The 21,219-nt window shown below is 42.5% G+C and overlaps 1 protein-coding gene across 6 annotated transcripts in view; it reads left to right on the top strand.

Moving 5' to 3' along the window:
- The window catches only part of LRP1 (LDL receptor related protein 1), a 308,287-nt gene extending 289,652 nt beyond the window's left edge, over nucleotides 1-18,635 (top strand). For all 6 annotated transcript variants that reach the window (XM_061554630.1, XM_061554632.1, XM_061554633.1 and 3 more), the window contains 11 exons: nucleotides 503-619; nucleotides 1,034-1,210; nucleotides 3,416-3,556; nucleotides 5,060-5,233; nucleotides 6,171-6,332; nucleotides 6,988-7,162; nucleotides 9,835-9,927; nucleotides 14,241-14,314; nucleotides 14,656-14,746; nucleotides 15,667-15,811; nucleotides 16,448-18,635. In XM_061554630.1, coding sequence (XP_061410614.1) covers nucleotides 503-619; nucleotides 1,034-1,210; nucleotides 3,416-3,556; nucleotides 5,060-5,233; nucleotides 6,171-6,332; nucleotides 6,988-7,162; nucleotides 9,835-9,927; nucleotides 14,241-14,314; nucleotides 14,656-14,746; nucleotides 15,667-15,811; nucleotides 16,448-16,588 — 1,490 coding nt within the window. In that variant the 3' untranslated portion in view covers nucleotides 16,589-18,635. The remainder of the gene's footprint in view (nucleotides 1-502; nucleotides 620-1,033; nucleotides 1,211-3,415; nucleotides 3,557-5,059; nucleotides 5,234-6,170; nucleotides 6,333-6,987; nucleotides 7,163-9,834; nucleotides 9,928-14,240; nucleotides 14,315-14,655; nucleotides 14,747-15,666; nucleotides 15,812-16,447) is intronic.
- The last annotated feature ends 2,584 nt before the right edge of the window (nucleotides 18,636-21,219 follow it).

Consider the following 21,219-nt stretch of genomic DNA (forward strand, 5'->3'; position numbering starts at 1 on the left):
TCACAGGAGACGGTTTGTTTTACTAATGTTAGATTGGGCTTTGCGAAACTGCTTTTAAAATGAGTTCCCCACCAGTTTAACAGTCTGCATATTTCTAAATGTTCGTGTATCCAAGTTTTCTTCCTTTGGTTTATAGACAAGGTATATATTCAGGAGAGTCTCATTGTTGTTGCCAAATTCACTTTTAATTATGCCCAACAAAAAAATAGCTCGCACATGTGTTCCCCTGGCTGTGCTTTACTTTTTGGAGAGGGATAATTCAGGGGTAATTAAATTGTGTTAAATATTCTCAGTTTCCAACTAACTATATTCCAATTTTTTTATCCATTTTAAAGAAACCTAAAAAAGTTATTTTCTTTTTTAAATTGGCCTCTTCTTTTTATATATTTATAATGTATGCATTAAAAATGCAGTGGATTATTTAGCTACAAAATGTGGCTCTAAATACATTAATGTTGTTGTTAAGTCAGTTGTGCACTTCACTGCCCTTGAATGCGGACAGGCTTGGCAATTGACTTCATGAACCAGCGGTTGTACTGGGCTGATGCCAAGCTCTCGGTGATTGGCAGCATTCGTCTGGATGGCACTGACCGGGTGGTGGCTGTTGACAGCAAGCAAGGTACGAACCCCTTACCTCCATGGAACTTAACATTGCTTTTTCAAACTTGATTTTAAGCTTTAGTGACTGCAGAAATTACTCTTTGGTTCTTTTGGTAAAGTCACGTAGAAAGAAAATAAACCCTCTGTGTTGTATTGCATTATATTTCTAAGTTTACTAGGTTTGTTTTCTACCCGATGATGATTGCTTGTGTTGCAATCGAAACGTCGTATTTTATTATTTAATTTATTTTCTTTCTACGTGACTTTACCGAAAGAACCAAAGAGTCATTCCTTATTCAATCACTGCAAGTTGCCTATCATTTTGCCATCATATTTGTTCAGTGTCTTTAAGCTTATACATTGCAGATTCACGATGGCTCTGCTAATTAAGAAGCAGCCCTGAGTCCACTCTAACCTACGTGTTCCTCTACAGGGTTATTACATCCGTTCAGCATCGAAATTTTTGAGGATTACATATACGGCGTGACGTACGTAAACAACCGCGTGTTCCGCATTCACAAGTTCGGCAGCGGCACGGTGGTCAACATCACCGCAGGAATGAGCCACGCCACTGATATCGTCGTCTTCCACCCGCTCAAGCAGCCGGAAGGTAGGCCTCCATCCCCGACCCGCCCAGCCTCATGCTTTCACTTGTTGATATAGACTCAATGCATTGCCGCAAGGTGCTGCGGCTAAGAGGAGATTCGTCATCATCGTCGTAAATCTTTAGCTCCTGGAGACCGCATCAACAAAATTGCAGGCGGAGAATCGCTCGTAGATGATAACAAAAGTATTTGCTAATGTTCTTGTAGCTTGTTATATCGGTAGGCTCAAAGTTGGGGTCAGATGGATAACATTCACACATGCAACCAAGCACATTAGGCTTTGAGGTCCTGCCGCTAAGATAGACTGCATTTACAACTGAGGCCCTCTTGGCAATTTACAACACTTTAGCGAAACATGAGTGCTATTCATGACTAAATAGGTTTTGAGGAACTTCGAGAGATGATAAACTATTGTAGTTATCACTTATTAGTTTTATTTCTTTTTGTCTCTATAACGTTTTAATTTAAATTATTAATCGTTTGTGAATTTATTATATGCTTGGATATTAAACGAAGCAAGGTTGGACAGTTTTGTTGTAAGGCTATGCAATTGTGCAGTCTAAAAATGTATTGTTGTTTAACTGCAGTTTTATCAGTAGGGGGCAGAATGACAACATTTATGAACGAGGCTTAGCAACACCGTACAGTATATAAGAATAGGTTTTTCCCTTTTTTCTGGCAACAAAACTGAAACCTTTTTTAATATATTCCATTTCACATATAGCCTTGAATTGTTAGATACAAATGAAGTGGTATTCGTGTGTGAATGGTTTAATTTTATGTATTAGAGTACTTTGTTGATAAACCTATTTGTTTTCTCTTTGCACATAACCACTTTTCACCAACCACACTAATATATGACTCCGTCCGTTGATGCAGTTTGATTCGAATGTCACAACAACACCCTTTCAGCAGTCGATCATGTATGGCCTTCAGCCATTATGTAATGCCAGCACACAGTGGTAGTCTGTCACCAGGAGTGCCAATACGTTGTTAATCGTGTCCCAAACTGCAGAGGACAAGTGACTTGGAATTTTATCTAAAGGACAGCGAACTCAGCAATGTGCCTCTGCTGCACATTGCTGTTTTTCAGTTTGTTTTATGAACCGGCACAATTTTTAAACTTAGAAAGGCATTGAATAGTTCACTTCTGAGTCAACTCTTCTGCCATGTCGGTTTTTTCTCTCTTCAGAATAAGCTGCACATGGGCCAAATTTCTGCTCATAGACGACTATAATTTCTGTCAATTGACTCTCTTCTACCACGCTGCCGTTGCATTCACGATGAATCACTACATCCGAGGCTGACATTGGAAGACCATGAGAGGTCATTGGATATCAACGTTTAACTTGCTTATTACTCTAGACCAGTTCACAGTAGTAGTGTTTGTTTAATCACACATGAGGGCAGCCAGCCCTACAAACAGATACAATTCACCCAAAAGTCACCTTCATTTTAAAGAGAGGTGCAGTAGGGCGATGGCGATGTTAAATTGCCTTCTGAAGAGCACCAAGTCCATTTGTTCTGCTGTGATCAGCTTATATACTTTTGTTAGAATTTCACATTTTCATACACACTCTTTTTTACATTGCTGAGTAGACGGTGAATAGTTGTTAATGCAGACTAAGTGCTCCATGCCTTGTTTGTACATCACTTTTTTTTTGCTGAGGTTATCTGTTGTGTTATATAAAGGAAAGTGATAATGAGCTGGCCTTGACTCTGGCAGAGCTAGATGGTAGACTAAACACTTAATAACCAATTACATGACAATAACAAAATACATTTACCCACAGTTAATTTATAAACTCACTGGCGCTTCATAAGCACTCGTGTCTTCTGAATAAACACAGATAATTACCGCAGATGAAGCCATTCTCCTGTAGGGGTTTTTTTTCAAGCCGGGTGGCACGTCAGGACCACTGGACTCACATTTGGAAGGTTACAACTTCAAATCCCAGTTGCCCTATGACCTCATCTGAGGGCCATTTAGACGAGGTTCACTTCATGGAAAGCAAGCTGTGGCTTTCCGGTGCAGAGATCAGCCCTTGCCATGGGAATGTGGAGTGACCACCACTGGCTGTAGGTGGTAAATGACAATGAGTTCCACCCCTATTGTTTGTTTGGACAGGGGGCAGCAACATGCCCAGCGATTGTGTTTGGCATTGACGGTGTGTGTGCGCGCACGCACGCGCGTGCGTGTGTTTTTCCAGTGATAAATCCGTGTGAGCAGAGGAAGTGTGAGTGGCTGTGTCTGCTCAACCCCAACGGGGCGACCTGCAGCTGCCCCAATGGCTGGGCACTTGTGAACGGCACATGCCTGGAAGTACCAACACCCACAAGTCAGCCGGACGGTAAATCGCAATCCCTCATCCTTCGGAGAATCCTTGTGAACAGCAGTCGGTTTAAATCTTGAACGTGAGCTTGGCTCCTTGCCCGAACGTAGTGTCATAGCCAGGGCAAGAGTAAAATCCAAATCGCCCTTTTAAGATGTGGAAAAATCCGCAGTGAATGAATGCCCCCGCAACTGTGATGCTCCCTGTAAAGTCTGCATTGGCATGAAGAGACAATTGAACATTTAATTGTGAAGTATACATGTTTCGTATCCGAGTGTAGGGCAGAGGTTGCAACTGGGTACCCGTACCCGTACCCGGCCGGGTACGGGTACGGGTACCCGTTTGTGACCCTGGTGCGGCCGGGTACGGGTACGGGTAGGCCGTGAGTCACTGGTGAGTAACTGTTTGTCACTCATTTCCCAACGTCTTGTCTCTTCTCACAATTCAAGTTCCTACAATCAACCCACCCACGCCTGCAACATGGCTTCATCCCAGAGATCGGAATCAGGTACCCGTACCCGTACCCGGCCGGGTACGGGTACCTGGCAGGGTACGGGTAGGGTACGGCCGGGTACGGGTACGGGTACCCGTTTGCGACCCTGGTGCGGCCGGGCACGGGTACGGGTAAGGAATCAAAACCCGTTAGCGACCTCTGGTGTAGGGTGTTTATCTCTTGATACGTGCTAGGGCCCGAAACCTTTGCTCAACCACAATTGCAAACATCACCCTTCACCTAACCATACCTACTGCTCTCACGCCTCACTGAATTCTCCTTTTACAAAGAAATGTCATACTTATGATGTGCTTGGCTTCTTTTGCCTGTAAATATTATAAGGCAATGATACTTATTTTTGGGGTAATAGAGCATTCGTATAAATACATATGAATGTATGTATATTAAAAATTGTGAAATTAAATTATGTTTGCGATGGGTTTGGTTAAAATACTTACATTGTGGAAGTTGATAAGATCTCACAAGGATTGTCGATGTTTTGCATTAATTATCTCCTAAAGCCATGACCATTCGCATTGCATTAGTGTGGCTGTGTGTGTGCGCGTGCTCAAATTGTGAGAAATTCAATTAGTGTACCGCAGTGCTTTTCGGAGAACACATTCATATGCACAACATCTCACAGTGATTTACTATTAGGCCTCTCGGAGCATTGTATGGATTTTTTTTTGTTTAGAGGAATATTGACGTGTTGAAACTTGGGTCAATGTCTGCAATTTCTTAATGGGACAATAAAGCAGGAGATTGCATCTTACACTGAAAGCCATATATTTGTTATCAGCAGAAATTCCTTTAATTATAATTTTTTTTGCTTCTGTGCAGAGATAATGGTAAGAGAGGGGACCTTCTGTTGCCTAATAAAATCGCTTACCCAGTACACGAGTCTTGTCACAGAAATTAACAGCGTCTGCACACTGCTTCTGCGGATGTAAATGGATACATTTAATTAACAACTAACTTAAATTTTAATTTAAACATTGCGTGTGTGTTTTTTTTTTTATACACAACAGGATCCACCCCAGGCCCATGCACCCTGCCATGTCTCAATGGGGGCAGCTGCTTCTTGAACGAGCGTGGGCTCGCCAAGTGCAAGTGTCAACCGCGCTTCTCTGGCGAACGCTGCGAGCTTGACCAGTGCAAGGAATACTGCCAGAATGGGGGCACCTGCATGGCGTCTCCATCGGGTACGTTCTTTACCCCGGTGTATGTCCGGTGGTTTGGGGGGAGGGGGATACGCTCCTGAGAGGCGTGGCGACAACGACCGAAACGACGTCAATCAAAGCGATTTACAGAGATAGGTGGGTGGGGGCAAAGGCCGAGAGGCGATGCCGTCAACGACGTGCGTGTGGGGTCGAGGCGACGCAAATCGGGTCACGGTGTTAATGGAGCCACGACGTGTTTGTAAAACGACGTGAAAGGGGAACGTGTAAATCTGGGTGTCACTGTTCCTGTGTGGGAGCACGTGCACTCACGAGAAAATATCTTGCCAGCACAGAGTGCCAGTCAGTGCATTGTGCTAACAATCCATAATAACTGTGGTTCGTAACCCTTTTCTGTCCCTCAAAGTACTTCCACGTATCTTTGCACACTTTTCAGTTTTTACGCGACGTTTCGTCAATGGGCATGTTTCTAAACCATATATCCACAGCAGGTAGTGCACACTGATTAAACACGTTATTCTCTAGGCACAATGGCATAGCTATGTTTCATTATCAAGTTCAGCTTTTCAGAAGCACTCCCACCTGCTCTCTTTCCTTGATTGTATATTTATAATCCATTGCACATTCAATAGCTGTGCCAAGTACACAGACACTGCTGTGTATTCCAGCTGTATTCCTCTGACAATATATCTCCAATTGTTTAACGAACCTGTTGTACCTGACCTTTTGTTTAGCTTGTCATTTATCATGAGCCCATCTTTTGCAGCCATCTCTTTATTAAAATGCTGACGTTTCCCGCAGTCCGTGCCCGTTGCACATTGGCGTTTGAAAACTCAAACGTAAAACAACATGACAACGTCGCTCTCTCTCTCTTCAGTGACTTAACTTTATAACCTCAAGAGAATGTGATAGGGAGACCCTTTGCCTCCACGTGTGTACTCATTCCTCCATCTGCCACCAGGAATGCCCACCTGCCGTTGCCCCAACCGCTTCACGGGGGCGCAGTGCGAGCGCAAGGTGTGCGACGGCTACTGCCTCAACGGCGGCGCCTGCAGTGTCAACGCTGGGAACCAGCCCGTCTGCCGCTGCACTGATGCCTACAAGGGAGACAGATGCCAGAGCAGTGAGTCGGGCACTGTTCTGTAATTGCACCCGGCCAAAGACTTTGCTTGCCATCGTTCTATTTTGCTTGCCTAATTAGCCGTGCGAGCAGCATTTGATTGTGGGTTGTTGTGACTGTTGCTGTTTTTTCTGCTGGCCCAGGTGTGATCGCACGTGCGCGCGTGTGTGTAAATGGAGTGCTTTGGAGGTTAGAATTCGGTGGTGGGTTGAGCCGTGTGACTTCAGCGGTATGCAGGGGAAATGGGCTCACCTAATAGACCTTATGCAATTTATCGGCGTCACATTGCTTATGATATAATGCCCTCTCTGATGTGGCACGCACTGCATAAATCCCGCACACTTGTACCAGATGTCATGAAAATCTGAATAAAATGTCGAACATTTGGAATTCACGCCATTCTAAGAGCAGAAGGCAATGTTTTCCAGAGTAGGGGAGGAAATCTCGCCATGTGGTTTTACACAATTAAATAATGTGTGTATTCTAATTTGGCAAATTAACTTTTAAACACCCAACATCTCATCTGTAGTGCACAACCCAGCCTGTAGTAGCGACCCCTGCTGTCGTGGCTGCTACCGGCTGGCACACAACTCCTCCCGTGTACCGACCCGGGTTGGAGAGCTGTGACCCGATTATACCCTCCTGTGCGTGTTTGCAGCGCTGTGCGACAGCTACTGCATGAACGGTGGCGTGTGCTCCTTCGCCAAGGATGGCTCGCCGCTATGTGCCTGCCACCCGCGCTTCCTGGGCACGCGCTGCGACACCGACCGCTGTGGGCACTGTCCCGGAGGGCAGTGCGAGCTGGGTCCAGGGGCCGGGGATGTCCGGTGCAAGTGAGTGAACAGGATACAGGCCAGCTGCATACTCTAAAAAATGGCACTTTCTCAACCATTGCCATTCATACATTATATATATAATTTGGTAATTGCTACTACTACTTTTGCACTTGAACGAAAAAGGTTCGTAGCACCCTCCTTCCGAGTCAGTCACTCGCAACAGTCGATGCCTCTTGAAACAGAGGCCCATGTCCATCGCAATCTGATGCAGTGAGGTGCGACGGGGTCAGGGTGCGACGGGGTCAGGGTGAGACGGGGTCAGGGTGCGACGGGGTCAGGGTGAGACGGGGTCAGGGTGAGACGGGGTCAGGGTGCGACGGGGTCAGGGTGCGACGGGGTCAGGGTGCGACGGGGTCAGGGTGCGACGGGGTCAGGGTGTGACGGGGGTCAGGGTGCGACGGGGTCCGGGTGCGTCGGGGCCAGTAGTGACGGGGTCCGCCTCGCTGGACACTTCCAATTGCCACTTGGTCTCACAGAGCTGTCAGGTGGCATGGGCCACGGTGTTCTCCAGCTATTTATCACCTCTCTGCGATCACAAGGTTGATGTTTCCGAGGTCGAGCCATGCCGTTATTGTGTTGTTTGTCACAAAGTCGAACTAGCGGACTCGGTAATTTCATCGCATATATATGTTGGATGTTTTGTTGCATCGTCGTTTTCACAATTGTCAGTTATCGTTGTCCTGTTTACATAATCACATTTGTCTTTGCCCACGATTATCATTGTCAGCATAACCATCATTTCAATATTCAGGAGGACATGGTAATTTGTGACATTTTGTCTTTTTTATGGTGATTGGCACAGAGCTGACAATCTAGGGTGCATATATTAATCACCATTGGGATGGTTGTGAGTTCAGGACCTCCGTTTTGCCCTGCTATGGGGTAAACTGGGTAACACGGCTTGCAATTCAAAGAATATTCGTGTAAACGTACAACACGTTGCAGTGCAGTAGAACTTGATAGCTAATCAAAAACAAGTTATACTTGTGCCAGGGAGAAATACCCCACTCTCTTCTTGCATGGCTTAGAGCATCCAAGTCGACCCCTTACATATCCTTGCATGGGAATCCATGAAGCTGGCTGCCATCCCAGTATGTTGCCTGTGTGTAAAGCCTTCAGAATAGCTTTTCTTAAGAATTCAAATGCAGTATAAACACTCATTTATGGGCCACGCTTATCGTTACAATGACAATATTATGATTGTACATTAACAGTGATCATCATAACACCCTCTTATTCAGCCTCATTTTTTACATTTTTTTTACACTAAACATTTAATCAAATTATCCTGTAAAACATCCTGCCAGATGCACCAGTTTTGTGACTCACTAATTCATGTGCACTTAGTGAGCAATAAAATTACACTTAATGCGTAAGTGCGCATAACGACAATGTAAATCTTGACTATCTTTTACCTGCCACAAACTCGTCTCGGCACAAGTGGACAAATAGAGCGAGTCATTTTATTATGAGCAGCATTGCAGCTCACGGTGATGTGCATGCCTCGACATTTGCGGCTTCACATAACCGCAAATGACAAGTGAAGCCTGCCCTCTTTGGCAGAAAACAAATTACTATTCCCCAAGAGATATACGACATACACGTTCTTTGTGCAATCTATTTTGCTCAGATTGGGCATTTTAATAGGCATGTTGGAGCAGTAAAAACTTTTCATCATGGCGTTTTGAAATGACGCTCGCATTATTATTTATTTTTCACCACAATATAATCATTCATTACGATGCGATTTATCTTCATCCACATTAGTTTGTGGGAAAATGGGACTTGGAAATTAATGTGAGGTTGGTGGAGCACACCTATCATCGAGTGCTTTGTCGAGGCAAGGTTTTGTAAATCACAGATGTGTCTTAACTCCTAATATGGCTAATGGGTTTGTGAACCTGTCTGTGAGCGCCTTTGTGTTATCTTCTCGTGCTTGGCGTTTCCAGTTTCCTCCCAGATGGAACACTCGTTTAAAAAAATAGAAATGAACAAACCTCTTAAAGAAGCCGTGTGACTGCCTGAGGCTTTTACAGATAGATTAAAATCATTATTACAGTGTTATCATTATTTGGTGAAACTGTTTTCATTATATTTGCCTTACGTTTATTGTATTGCATCTGGGAGAAATTCGAAGTACCTGGAGAAAGCTCTTCATATGAGGCGATAACACTTAATGGGTGCACACAATTTTGTTCACAAGCCTACTTGCTGTACTGCCATCGCTTGGTCAACTAACAGCCCAGGTCTACAACACCTAGTATTCCTACTACGTAGGAGTTTGCGGTTGTCCTGCATAGCTCTCCCGTGTGTTCATTGTACCACACGTTGGCCTGATGTCCGACGTTTCACTGCACATGCTTTGGAGAGCGCCCAGCACACGGGGCAAAACGTCGGACAGTGCCGAACAACGCGCGCGGTACAACCCGAAAACACATGGCAGAGCTTTAAATGCCTGGCGTTCCAATACAAATAGGAATCGGACTTAGTCCTGCTTGGCTTCTGAGATCTGACAAGATCAGGTGCTTTCAGGCGCATTTGGTCGTAGGCATTATTAGCACCTTCAATTAGCACGGTTGACTACGCACGGTGCGAAAGAAGATCGACGTACATACGTACATTATTTTATGTCGATCCTCTGCGAGCTTATTCTTTCCCGGTGTGTGCAGCTGCACAGGACCAGCCTGCAGCAGGTGCCTGGAGTTCTGCTATAACGGAGGTCTGTGCTTCTGGGACTCTGTCGCAGGACGCCCTGCATGCCAGTGAGTTTTGTCACCCCTCCTGCAGCACCACCGCAGACACGCGTGACGTGCAGATTCTTGTGGTGGTTGATGCACGCTCAAACATGTCCCCGACAATTTGAAAGATCAAAAACAGATCGCGGATTAACCGGAACCGTTAATTATTTTCGTGGCAGAAATCTATCAGTGGAAGGTTGCGAATAATTTTAAATTGTTGTTATAGTCTTCCATCCAACTTATCACAATTGAAATATTACATCGGGTTCATAGAGTTGGATGATTTATTTTGTTATTTGCTAGATAGTGGATTGAAAATCCTTTTGCCTAATGTTATCACACATCTTAGGTGCCATTTAATTTAAATGTGGATAACATCTGGCATATGTCTTTGTCCATTCCATACACAGACAAAACATGGGTGTGAACTATTTCGATCAAGCCAATGGTCTGAGCAATGAAAATGAACAATACTTAAAAAAAGTTTACGTGAAACACGGAACACATGCCAGTTCTTTTTGCGTGCCCTGTGCCCTCTATACCACATTTTTTAACATATAGCAGATTAATTGAAAACATTTATTTCCTGATTTTGATCTTGGAAATTCATCCCATAAAAATAATACACTTCCAAATGAGAATTCCCCCTCTCCCATCGTGCATGCAACTCCGCAGATCCACTTGGGCTCCATCAGTGGCTTATGACTCCAGGTTGAGAAGGCATTACAATTTGTTTCGGTTACGACATATTAACTGTATGATTAAGTGTAATGCAATGCCAATGGATAATATTACAGCTTGAGTTATATATACATTATACTTGAGTCATGAGGCACGATAGCATAGCTCATTATCATTCAAAATTACTTATTTATCAGCTTTAAATCACCACGATAATGCATTAATATATATGCTGCCTGAATTACTTTGGTCATATTTTTTTATCTTTCATCATATTCTCATGATATGGATGTGAAATACTGCCATCCAGCATTTTTTTCTCCCATTTCATATTTTATATTTGTGGACTAAAACTCTTCCATAAAGCATCCTGCATGCTTTAAACTCTATATTCACTGACGTAACATTGTCATGCTTAACGATCACCAATTCCTTCTCATACTAACAAAGAAAAATGTGCAATTTGTTGCCCAAACAGAGCAGTCTTGTGTATAACTCACAACGCAGATGAAGTTGAACTCATTAGGGTTAATGTATTTTTTTCTTCATTGTATCTAATTGGTTTATTCATTTTGCTAGCAGCCTTTTAACACATGTATTTAGAAATAAATACACTCGATTGCAATATGCACATATCCTACTCGTACATTATGGATACACCATGAGACTTTTGTGCATACATAATTTCATAATTTGCTACTCAATGATGATGACATCATCGTATTCACATGCACACACGCGAAGGATGACTGGACGTCCTTGATGGTATTAAATAGAACATGGATATTTTACCGTCAGGGAAACCCATCACAGCAGAATGAATGTACATTCGGAAGTATGTGTTACTTAAATTGAAAGCGATATATTTTCATTCGTGTACAGCAAAATGCAGCATTCATTGTCATCCATGACCAATTTTATCCTCAAGGACTACCAGGACACACTTCTATTTGAATACGTCACCTTTCATTTTGTCTAATGCACATTGCACCATGTTTGGTAACCCTAAGTAGGTAATAAATATTCAGAGTACATAGGCATCAGAATATGGCGCTGCTAGCAAAGTGCACCTGTTGCATGCAGTTTCACAAGGACGGCTGCACATATGCATGCCAGTCCTCTCCTCTGCAGACCCTTAGCATCATTACACTTTGCCAAGGTCTGCAATGGGACAAGGATATTGACATTTGTGCATTCATTTGAAAATAGATTATGAAGCATCACTTTGTATATTCAAACTTTCCTCACGCAACACTTTCCCAACAGTGGCATATCCAGAGATCGATACATTGGGTGGGCACAGGAGGAAGGGCCACTTGATTTTCATGCAGAAGACTATTCTGGAATGGCAGCCTTGGGTTACATTTATTTGGCACTATAAATTAAAATGTAGTTCCCCATTAGTGCTTTTCACAGTCCTAGTTGTGTCACTTGAAAGGTATGGGTTTGATCACGATTGTAATCATGGATATGCTAAAGTTCTATCTCAGTTTGCGACTACTAATTTAATGGACATGGGAAAGCACCCCCATATTATGGAAGCACGTCCATTAATATGCCACTGTTCACAATTAGCTGTTGGCCAATATATCCAATGCATACTGAACAGACTGGGGATGCGGTTGAGACAGGGAAAGATAGATAGTAAGAAGAAGAGAAAATTATAATATGGGCCCCATCCATTGATCCGAGTGCCTTGTGGTGCGGCTCCGCAGATGTGCGGCGGGGTTCAAAGGTCAGCGATGTGACCAGAAAGTGAACCCCTGTGATTTCTTCTGCCAAAATCGCGGGGCTTGCGTGCTAAGTGCCCTTAACGAGCCCATGTGCAAGTAGGTCCAGGATGCTGCCACAAAGAGCACTCCTTTGTTATACCCCCTACTTTCCGTATACATGTCCCATGCGTGGCGCCGTCTTGTCCGGTGCTTTGTGGCCTCTTTGTGTCCCGCATGTGCAGCATCAGTGGCCGGGTGAAATATGTCCCCTTGTGTCAGTGATGTGGTTGACGAGTCGAGGAATGCGTTCGTGGAAGCTGATGGAAAAAGACGAAATTGTTCACCGCCGTTTGGTCTTTCTGCGCGGAGTGAAAAGCACGTACGGTGCCGTGCAGCCTGGGTGGTGGCCAAGCCCTTTTTAATGACGGGTTGAATTTTTAAACCCCCTGCTTAGTGATTGAGTGTTCTTCCGTTTGGGGCGAGTGAGCACATTACTCCGTGGTGACACAGTCGCTGCGAAAATAGCACCACTGCGTTAAAAGATGTTGGGGGGGGGGGGATCGGACGTTAGAGCTGATGGGTCTTGTCACGTGTTTTTAACGTGCCCGTGAACTAAGCAAACAGCTTGATTCGCACTTACAAGAAATGATTCAGGGACCCAATAATGCGTGTGTAAATATAGACGAGCATGTTGTTGGTATACCCCCCCCCCCCCCCCCATTGAAGACATGCTTGAGCACAGCGGCTGTGTCTCCCACGATGGGCTGACGAGCTTGAAACGGAAAACCCCGCTCACCTTGCTTCAATGTGGTATTCATTTGGGCCACAAAGCAGCTCAGTGGTTTTGCCGCCCGTGAACGCACGGCAGTCGACTAACGTGGTTTTTTTTCCCCGTACGTAATTGGATGAGAACGAAACCGTACTGGAGCTTGGAGTCAAATTGTCGTCATAGGTTGTCTTCGTTGATTTACGACATAGGCAGAGCATGATAAATGTGCAAAATGTTAATTATTATACTTACTTTTATGCAATCAAAATGAGATGCCAGTTGTAAAGTAATGTTTGTGGTAAAGTTTACTGTGAGCTCCATGTTTTTATAAATATAATAAGTATCCAATGAAGGAGGCGATAAGACAATATATTTTTTCAAATTACAGTATCTTGTAAAAAGAAAATGCATGTTCACATCGTGTACTTAAAAATAAATATGTAAATAATGACTCTTTATAAATCAGCATTCAATTGTTTGGTAAATATGTACCTATCAGCCCAATAAGCAAAATAAAGTTTAGACTTTATATAACTCTTATTCAGAAAGATAGTATGCATAGTTCATATAATAGACTTTGTTGTATCTTACTAGTGGTGTTTTCTTATTTAATTTAAATACATTTTAGTTCCCCACGACATGCGGCAATTCTCAACATTTTTATTATTCAGTGGCAATAATTATGGTGGTTTTCAAATCATCCACCCACTGTGTTGTGATCTTGCAAAAATGAACGAACTCATGTTGAGATAATATTTCAGAAAAAGGTATAATGGTTAAGAATGTATTAGGCCAAAAAATATAATGTGTTCTGTAGCATCACTGACACAATAACATGTTTTATGCCCTTGCATTTTGACTTGACTCCCCATGTCATAGCGACAGAAAATTTGGTATGCTTGGGATGAATGCACGCTTTGCTTTTGTGACAATTCTTCATGTATGTAGTGAAAAATACCCGCCACACTTCATCCTGTTTGTCTTGCAATTTCGTCACGTTATTTTTTTATATATACACACATATATATGTTCATTCTCACCACTGTTGTGTTTTGGCATCTGATTTTTTTTTTTTAAATGTCAGCAGTGAGTGTTGTACAAAGCTTAAGTTGTGCAAGAAAAAGAAAGTGTGTGTTAAGTTAATAGAATGATTCTCATGGCTGACATATTTCCAGATGCCAGCCAGGCTGGGAGGGCAGCCAGTGTGAACGAAATTCTCCAAATAGGTCCACGAGCCCGGACGAAGGAAGTGAGTGTTTTGCGTTACCGTCACGCTATTGCATTTCTCTTCGTGTACGCACTGTGTCACAGCACGTCCGTTATGAATAGGAACTCGTGTTACTTGAAAAAGGGCCGGCTATGAATGTGCAACTAATGATTGATATCGATTATCCTACATCACATTTTCTGTTACGCTGTGTTCAAGTTTAATGCAGCACTTTTAAGCCGGCAAGATAGAACTCAAGATTGATGTGCTGTTCTGTCCTGGACATCGCGTCACTTCTGTGTCTCGCAATCAATGGTGGTAGCCAAGGTGCACTTGCAAGCTGAAAGTGTGTGCCATGCATTAAGTCTTCCTCTCTTCCACAGAAACGCTATCAGTGGTGGTGCCCCTGGTTCTGCTCGCCCTGATTATTGTCAGTGTCGTTGCGTTCTTCTGCTACAGGAGAAGAGTAAAAGGGTACGAAGTTGGTTCTCTGTAATTTTCACAAAGTGAGGCGACCGTGATAGTGCTAGATTTTTTTGGGCTTGATTGTCCAGATAGTCATTTACAATTTGTTTAAGATATCCTTTGATGATGGTCTCAGCGTGTGCACTGCCCTGACGGATATAAAAGGTGTGCAACGAGTGTGGATTAGCAGGCCTACTGAAGTGACGTCAGAAGTACTTCCGCGGTATAATATTCTTGAGCTATTCTGCGGGACGACGTGGTGTGCCGCTCACTGCAAGAAATTCTGTTCAATGACATCACATTGATAGAACGATTTAAATAAAAATCAGCCAAGGTCGATCCACTGTTGGAATACAATTGGGGAGGAAAAATACAATTGTGGCACTAAAAGCCAAATATCCAAAATTCTAATCTCTCCGTGTATCTCTGGTTGTGCTTTATAAAGAGATATGTCACAGACACTGAAGGACAATGTATGATAGAGAATATTTAAACTAATGCAAGCAATTATTACGATGCTAATCATAATCAAAGGGTAGACAATATAGCATGCTTGTTGAAAATTAATTATAAATTACTCGTATTTTTTAAATCACATGTTTTAAAGTGCATTCCAAGTTTCACTGTTGCTCACCTACCTTAAACCACATCATATACTGAACTCTGTTTCGGATCTTCCATCGTTAATTGTTCAGCATTAACACAATCATCTTCCAAGCTCATTTCCGACATTGCCAATGTTAGAAACAAAAGCGTCGATTTATTGACGTTTGTTTTTCTTTAATGGCTCCGAGATCAGCAAGCGGCCGCATAAGACAATCACAAATTAATACGTTCAATTATTAAGTGCACTCGCCTCACTCGTGGTGTCACGGAAAAGGACCGTTCACTCTGCCGTGCTAATCCACTGCTTGTTGCGCATGCGGCAGAGCCAAAGGGTTCCAGCACCAGCGCATGACGAATGGAGCGATGAATGTGGAGATCGGTAATCCTACCTACAACATGTTTGAGGGCGAAGCCGAGGATGACGTTGGTGAACTGCTCGATGCTGACTTTACCCTCGATCCTGACAAGGTGAGCGCTTGGACCATCCTTCCCTGGAAAAGCGCCGCACTGGATTGTTGTTTGATTCGAAAACAAAATCGAGGCGGTTCTCCTGCAATCCCAATGCATGTAGTCAGCGTCATTGGTTTATATTGGTGTGTGTGTTTTAGTTAAATCTAGCATATCCCTTACCTCTGGTGATGTATTACTCTGTCAATAATGTAGAGCTTTTAGAGATGACTTTGTAATTTGATGCCACTGGAGAAAAATGTAATATCAAATGGCCTACACATAGGGATGTTGCAGTGGTGTAATCGGTTGACACACTTGACTTGCAATCCAGATGTTGCTGATTTGATCTTCTGGTGCAGAAGTTAAAACAATAGGCAAGGCTCTTAAAACTACCCACCTCTGTTCACCCAGCACCCATACAACCTGTTGATCGGCAGGTTGTATGGGTGGGGTTAAAATGTGGGTATTCCCACATGTCCTAAGATTAAAGAGTGGGCCAAAATATCCTCTGGAGGGACTCCCTAGAGCTAAGTCTTGTGGAGGCCCTCTGACCATAAGTGTCTTGAGCAAACAATTGCATGGCTGCACCTTTCTTTACCTTTCATGTGAAACGTTAACCATGTTTCTACGGTGATGTCTATTCCTTGGCCACAGCCGACAAACTTCACAAACCCGGTTTACGCTTCTCTATACCTGGATGGGCCCAGCAGCCGCAATTCGCTGGGAAGCACGGATGAGAAGAAGGAATTGCTTTCCAAGAGTCCCGAGGAAGAGCTTGCAGAGGCCCTGGCATAGCCCACATGCCTGCCAGCCACAGCAAACCCCCGCTGGGCCACGACACAATTGTTTTCTACTACACTGTACAAAATGTACAAAGCCAGAACTACTTTTGTATGTGAATGCAGTATTATGAAGATGCTGAAATGATCATGATGACGATGATGAGGTTTTACTTTTGTTTTATTATTTTGTTTTATTGGCACTACCTCTCTATGCTTTTTTTTGGTTAGTTATTATTTTGGCTGACCCTTTTGTACAGGCAGTGTTACGGTTAGGATAGGGGAACACAGTAGGCGATGTGTGATTTCACACCTGTTTTCAGATGGGGCTGTGGTGAGGTTTATTTGGATACAGCAAGTCACTGAAGGATATGTTGCATAGCCAGAAGCTTAGGAAACCAATTGAATGTCATTTTACTTGGATGTACTATTTTTGAGGTAAGTAGCCAAAAGGGATATTTTATTGTACACGATGCTTAGAAATATAACAAAAAAACATTAAACATGCACACACCAGATAAAATGCATACGTTGGAAATACATGGAAAAGGAAATATTTTACTCAATTATATGTTAAGGCTTGCAATGAATTTTAAGCTAAATATCCTGCTAAAATTATGGAAATTTAACATTATTGCTTATTGTACTTACTATAGTACTTTTAAAGGTACGATGAATCATATTGAATTTTAGATTTACATACACGTTTTTATTTTTTAAGGCTGCTCTGTATTATTGCAATCATTCCATCGTTTTGTTCTATTTTGAGTTTTGCTTCGGATAAACGTCAAGAAGATAGAGCTTGCAAGTTTCTACATTCACAGTAAAGAAAAAAATATCAGTACATAAACTGCCATGCTGCTGCATAAGTAAAATATAGGATCATATACGATTCAAGTTTAAGTTCCACGTTTGCCAAAAGTTGAATTAATTTAGTAGCCTTTCGGGTTTGAAAGTATATTTATAGCTTGGAATAGTAATAGTTTTTAAATACATTTTATGTAACTGTATGTAAACACATTCTGTACATGTGTAACTACAGAAGACGTGCCCCTGAACAAAGCATTATTCAGATGTACAATATAAATGCAAGCTTGTGTTTCTTTTTTCCCCACTTTGCTGCTTCGTGAAATCAATCTTTTAACACAGAGCATCAAATTGCATTCTTAATATCGGCTGCTGAGTGCTGAGGGCACTGCCTTACATTTTACATGTATGCAGTGCACTGCATGTCTTCAGTTACGGTAGTTTTATATATATAAAAATTATAATCATGTAAATGTACATCATATTTTTGTTAAAGCAGACATGAACATAATGTATTGTTGAAAATGTTTACAAATTTTTTTTTTCCTAGAGATGATCAAATTTGAATGCGACGAGAAAGCGGTGTTGATTTACTGCACAGGTGCGTGGCTGGCGGTTGGAAAGTGGTGATGTGTACCGGGTTTTGTTGGGGGTTTCAAAAGAGCTTGGGAGAATGAAAAAAAAAGTTTTAAAATAAACTTCATTTTAATTTAGCCAAATGGATTTGCAATGAACGTCCTTTAACATTGTAATAAGTTAAAAAAATCATACTAAACCACACGGTGTCTGTGTTCTTCTTTATTGCCCCGGAAGACAATTTTGTCAACGTTTTAAGTTTGCTCCGATATTTTATTTATTACCTTCAGTTATAGTATATACACAGTATATTCACACATACACAATTTACAAACACGTTACCATTAATTGTTCATTATATAAGCTCTCCAGATCGTACATGAGTTGTGATGTAACTTTCTTCCTACATGCTGTAAGGGTACAGGTGATATTTTTGTGGTTCAGTTAAAAGATTGAGCCACGAATACGAATCAGCATATCAATACATTGAAAAAAAATCATATCTTTCAAACTATATAAAATTTACTTTTTGCAATAAACAATTTTAATGTTTTTAAGACTTGTATTTATGACACATCGATGAAAAGCATATTGGATGCAACAATAGTTAAGGTACAGTGATAAGTCATAAAATGCATATTCCATACAGATTGAACTCAATAAAATGTTATTTCTCAAAATTCATTGGTGCCGATTTGAACCTCTATCTGGAAGGGCTCTTTGGACACATGCCAAATACAAAAAGGCAACAAACTTATGAAATGTCCTTTAAATCAAGTGTCCCACTAGGTGGCGCGTGCAATGCATGGCACGTTACACAAATGAGATTCCGAGAACCTGGGCGACAGTGAAGGTGTAAGGAGTAGAGAAGGCACTTCAATGCAGTATAATATCTGGGAAATCCGCAGTCCAGTATTTAACACGCCGAACTATTGACGAAGACCAGAAGAGCAACACTGGCACATAGTTTCGGTGTTCAAAGTTGCTGGTTTACAAATACTTGCGGACCGATAAAATAACGAAGCTTGAAACGAAGGTGGTTCATTTGTGACATTTTAAGAAACCTCCGCTTTGTACAGCCTCCTATATCTAGGCTTGGACAAAATCGTGTTGGCAAACCTCATCTATATGTACGAATGGCGAGGGAACTTTGGGAATGGTAGGGAGATTACCCCCCTTTTTTAAATGCACGTTTTGTGCAATGTAGCTAAATGTAGGCAGGCTATATACACACGTCAAGACTAAATAAAAAAATATAACCATTTGAATACATGAGTATTACACCACTTGTTTTGTTTATGTATATATAAACCTGCAGGCGGCACGTCCCTCGGACGTGTCCATCCGTTCTTCCCTGCAGACAGCAAACTTTTTTTTAGATCAATAAGGGGTCTCAATGTGCTGGCGGGATGACAACAAGAGCAGCTGTTTTATTTCCACTGCTGCGTGAAGGTCTCCTCATGCCTTCGCCGTATCTCAAGGTAGCTGTGATTTTCATAATCGATGTTGTAGTTCACAATCCGCCTTCACAAAGCACGTTTTGCTTGACTTTCATTTGGTTCATGCAAAGATGGACTCAAACGTTAGAGGCGTCCACCGAGCAGTACAATGATGTAAATAACTCCATGCTCTGGTGTCGAGATAGTAAAAACACCCAGTGGGGGAAACGGATAACGTTCAACTGTGAGATGTGAGTATGTGGGTAATGCTGATCTGTTAGTAAGCACCTTGGCTGAGGTATGACAGCTTCGTGTAGTTTTAGGCACTGCGGCTGGACACTGGGGTTTTAATGTGAGCTTCCCCGAAACAAAGTTGATGGCAGTAGTTCGTGATTGCATCCTGTCCACCTGTATTACAGGCGTCAAGAAATCCGTGAGGATGCATTGACATCTTTATTCTGGTAGTGGAGAACTTTGCGCCTTTAGCAATGTTAAGAATACAAACGGTTGTGCGAAGGAAATCAAAGGACATGAGCAGGGTAGGTTTTGATGGACTCGACAAACTACTTTGGAAGAGTGTAAATGTTAACGTCAACATAGATATTTGAGGCAGGACATTTAGAGTATGAATATCGGAGATGACTTACACAATGCAGCTTTAAACTAAATTTATAGGCATTTGAATGCAGGTGGATGTCGAAGATGCTAGGAACTTAATGGGAGGATGGGTTTAGCAACATGGCATCAAACGAGGTTGCATGGGTAGGATGTGCGTAGGATGGAGAAGGGCAGGTTACTGAACCGGGCGTTGGAGTCGCATTCAGGGGTCAGTAACCCAGGCACCGAGAGCCACGTGATGGGATGGTCTTGGCTTTGAGCAAACCTTGAAATGAGTCTTAGTGAGTTATGTGTTGTGGAAAGAGACCCTGGGTCTGAGTATATGAAGAAGTGCCTGATGAGAAACTGCTGTCGCACTGTTCTTGACTAAGTTTCTGAGGGGGGTCCACTTTTCCACAATAAGACAGCAGGTGAGAGCCTGCCACATTTGAACCCATTGAAGTGTGAAAGCACGATGAGGGTTTTTTCACATTTGTGTATTGTCAGGGGCCTGCCAGTGGCCCATGGGCCTTGCAATAAAGAACATTGCTATCGAATGGCATGATAATTGTATAACAATGGGGCTGGGCACAAAGTGTGATTAAAGTCACTACAAGAAAGTCGTGCAACAATGTTAATGTGACTGCAATGCTGTGAAATGTTTCCCCATTGCGAACATAACGGTTGAATGGGGTTTATTGAAACTGGAATCGCTAGGTCTAAAAAAAGACTGGTCAGAGATCCCCTGTCATTGCCAATTTTGTATTTAAATGTTGAGATGCGTTGCATGACAGCCACCTTTTCTCGCAGCCTGACTTGCAGTGGCCCGAGCTCACTCGCTCTATGCGCTAATGAGAAGCTCTGCACGTTTCATATACGATTTTATAGATGTGGGTGTGTAGACTATCGTATATGAAAAGGACAAGCGTCCACTTGCATTGGCGTCGAGAGTCAGTTACACTTCAGTGCTTAATAAATGTAAATCTTTATCCTTGTGTGGCTGCACTTGAATTTCTGAAAAAAAATATTATCCCTGAAAGTGGGTAGGTCTACGTTTCCCCCGACATCCTTTGCAGTAAACGTCCAAAAATTTCATGAAATACATTATTACGCTTGTTTACCCAGGCAGGCCTCAACTACTCCCGGAGGTTTTTGCTAAGTTTTCGCAGCAGGGGCGCAATGATTGCAACGTAGAATATTAATTGAGTAATTAGCGGGCAATTTTTTT

This window comes from Lethenteron reissneri, chromosome 20 (assembly GCF_015708825.2).
Source record: "Lethenteron reissneri isolate LAM-NWPU_2019-01 chromosome 20, ASM1570882v1, whole genome shotgun sequence".
Lineage (NCBI taxonomy): Eukaryota > Metazoa > Chordata > Hyperoartia > Petromyzontiformes > Petromyzontidae > Lethenteron > Lethenteron reissneri.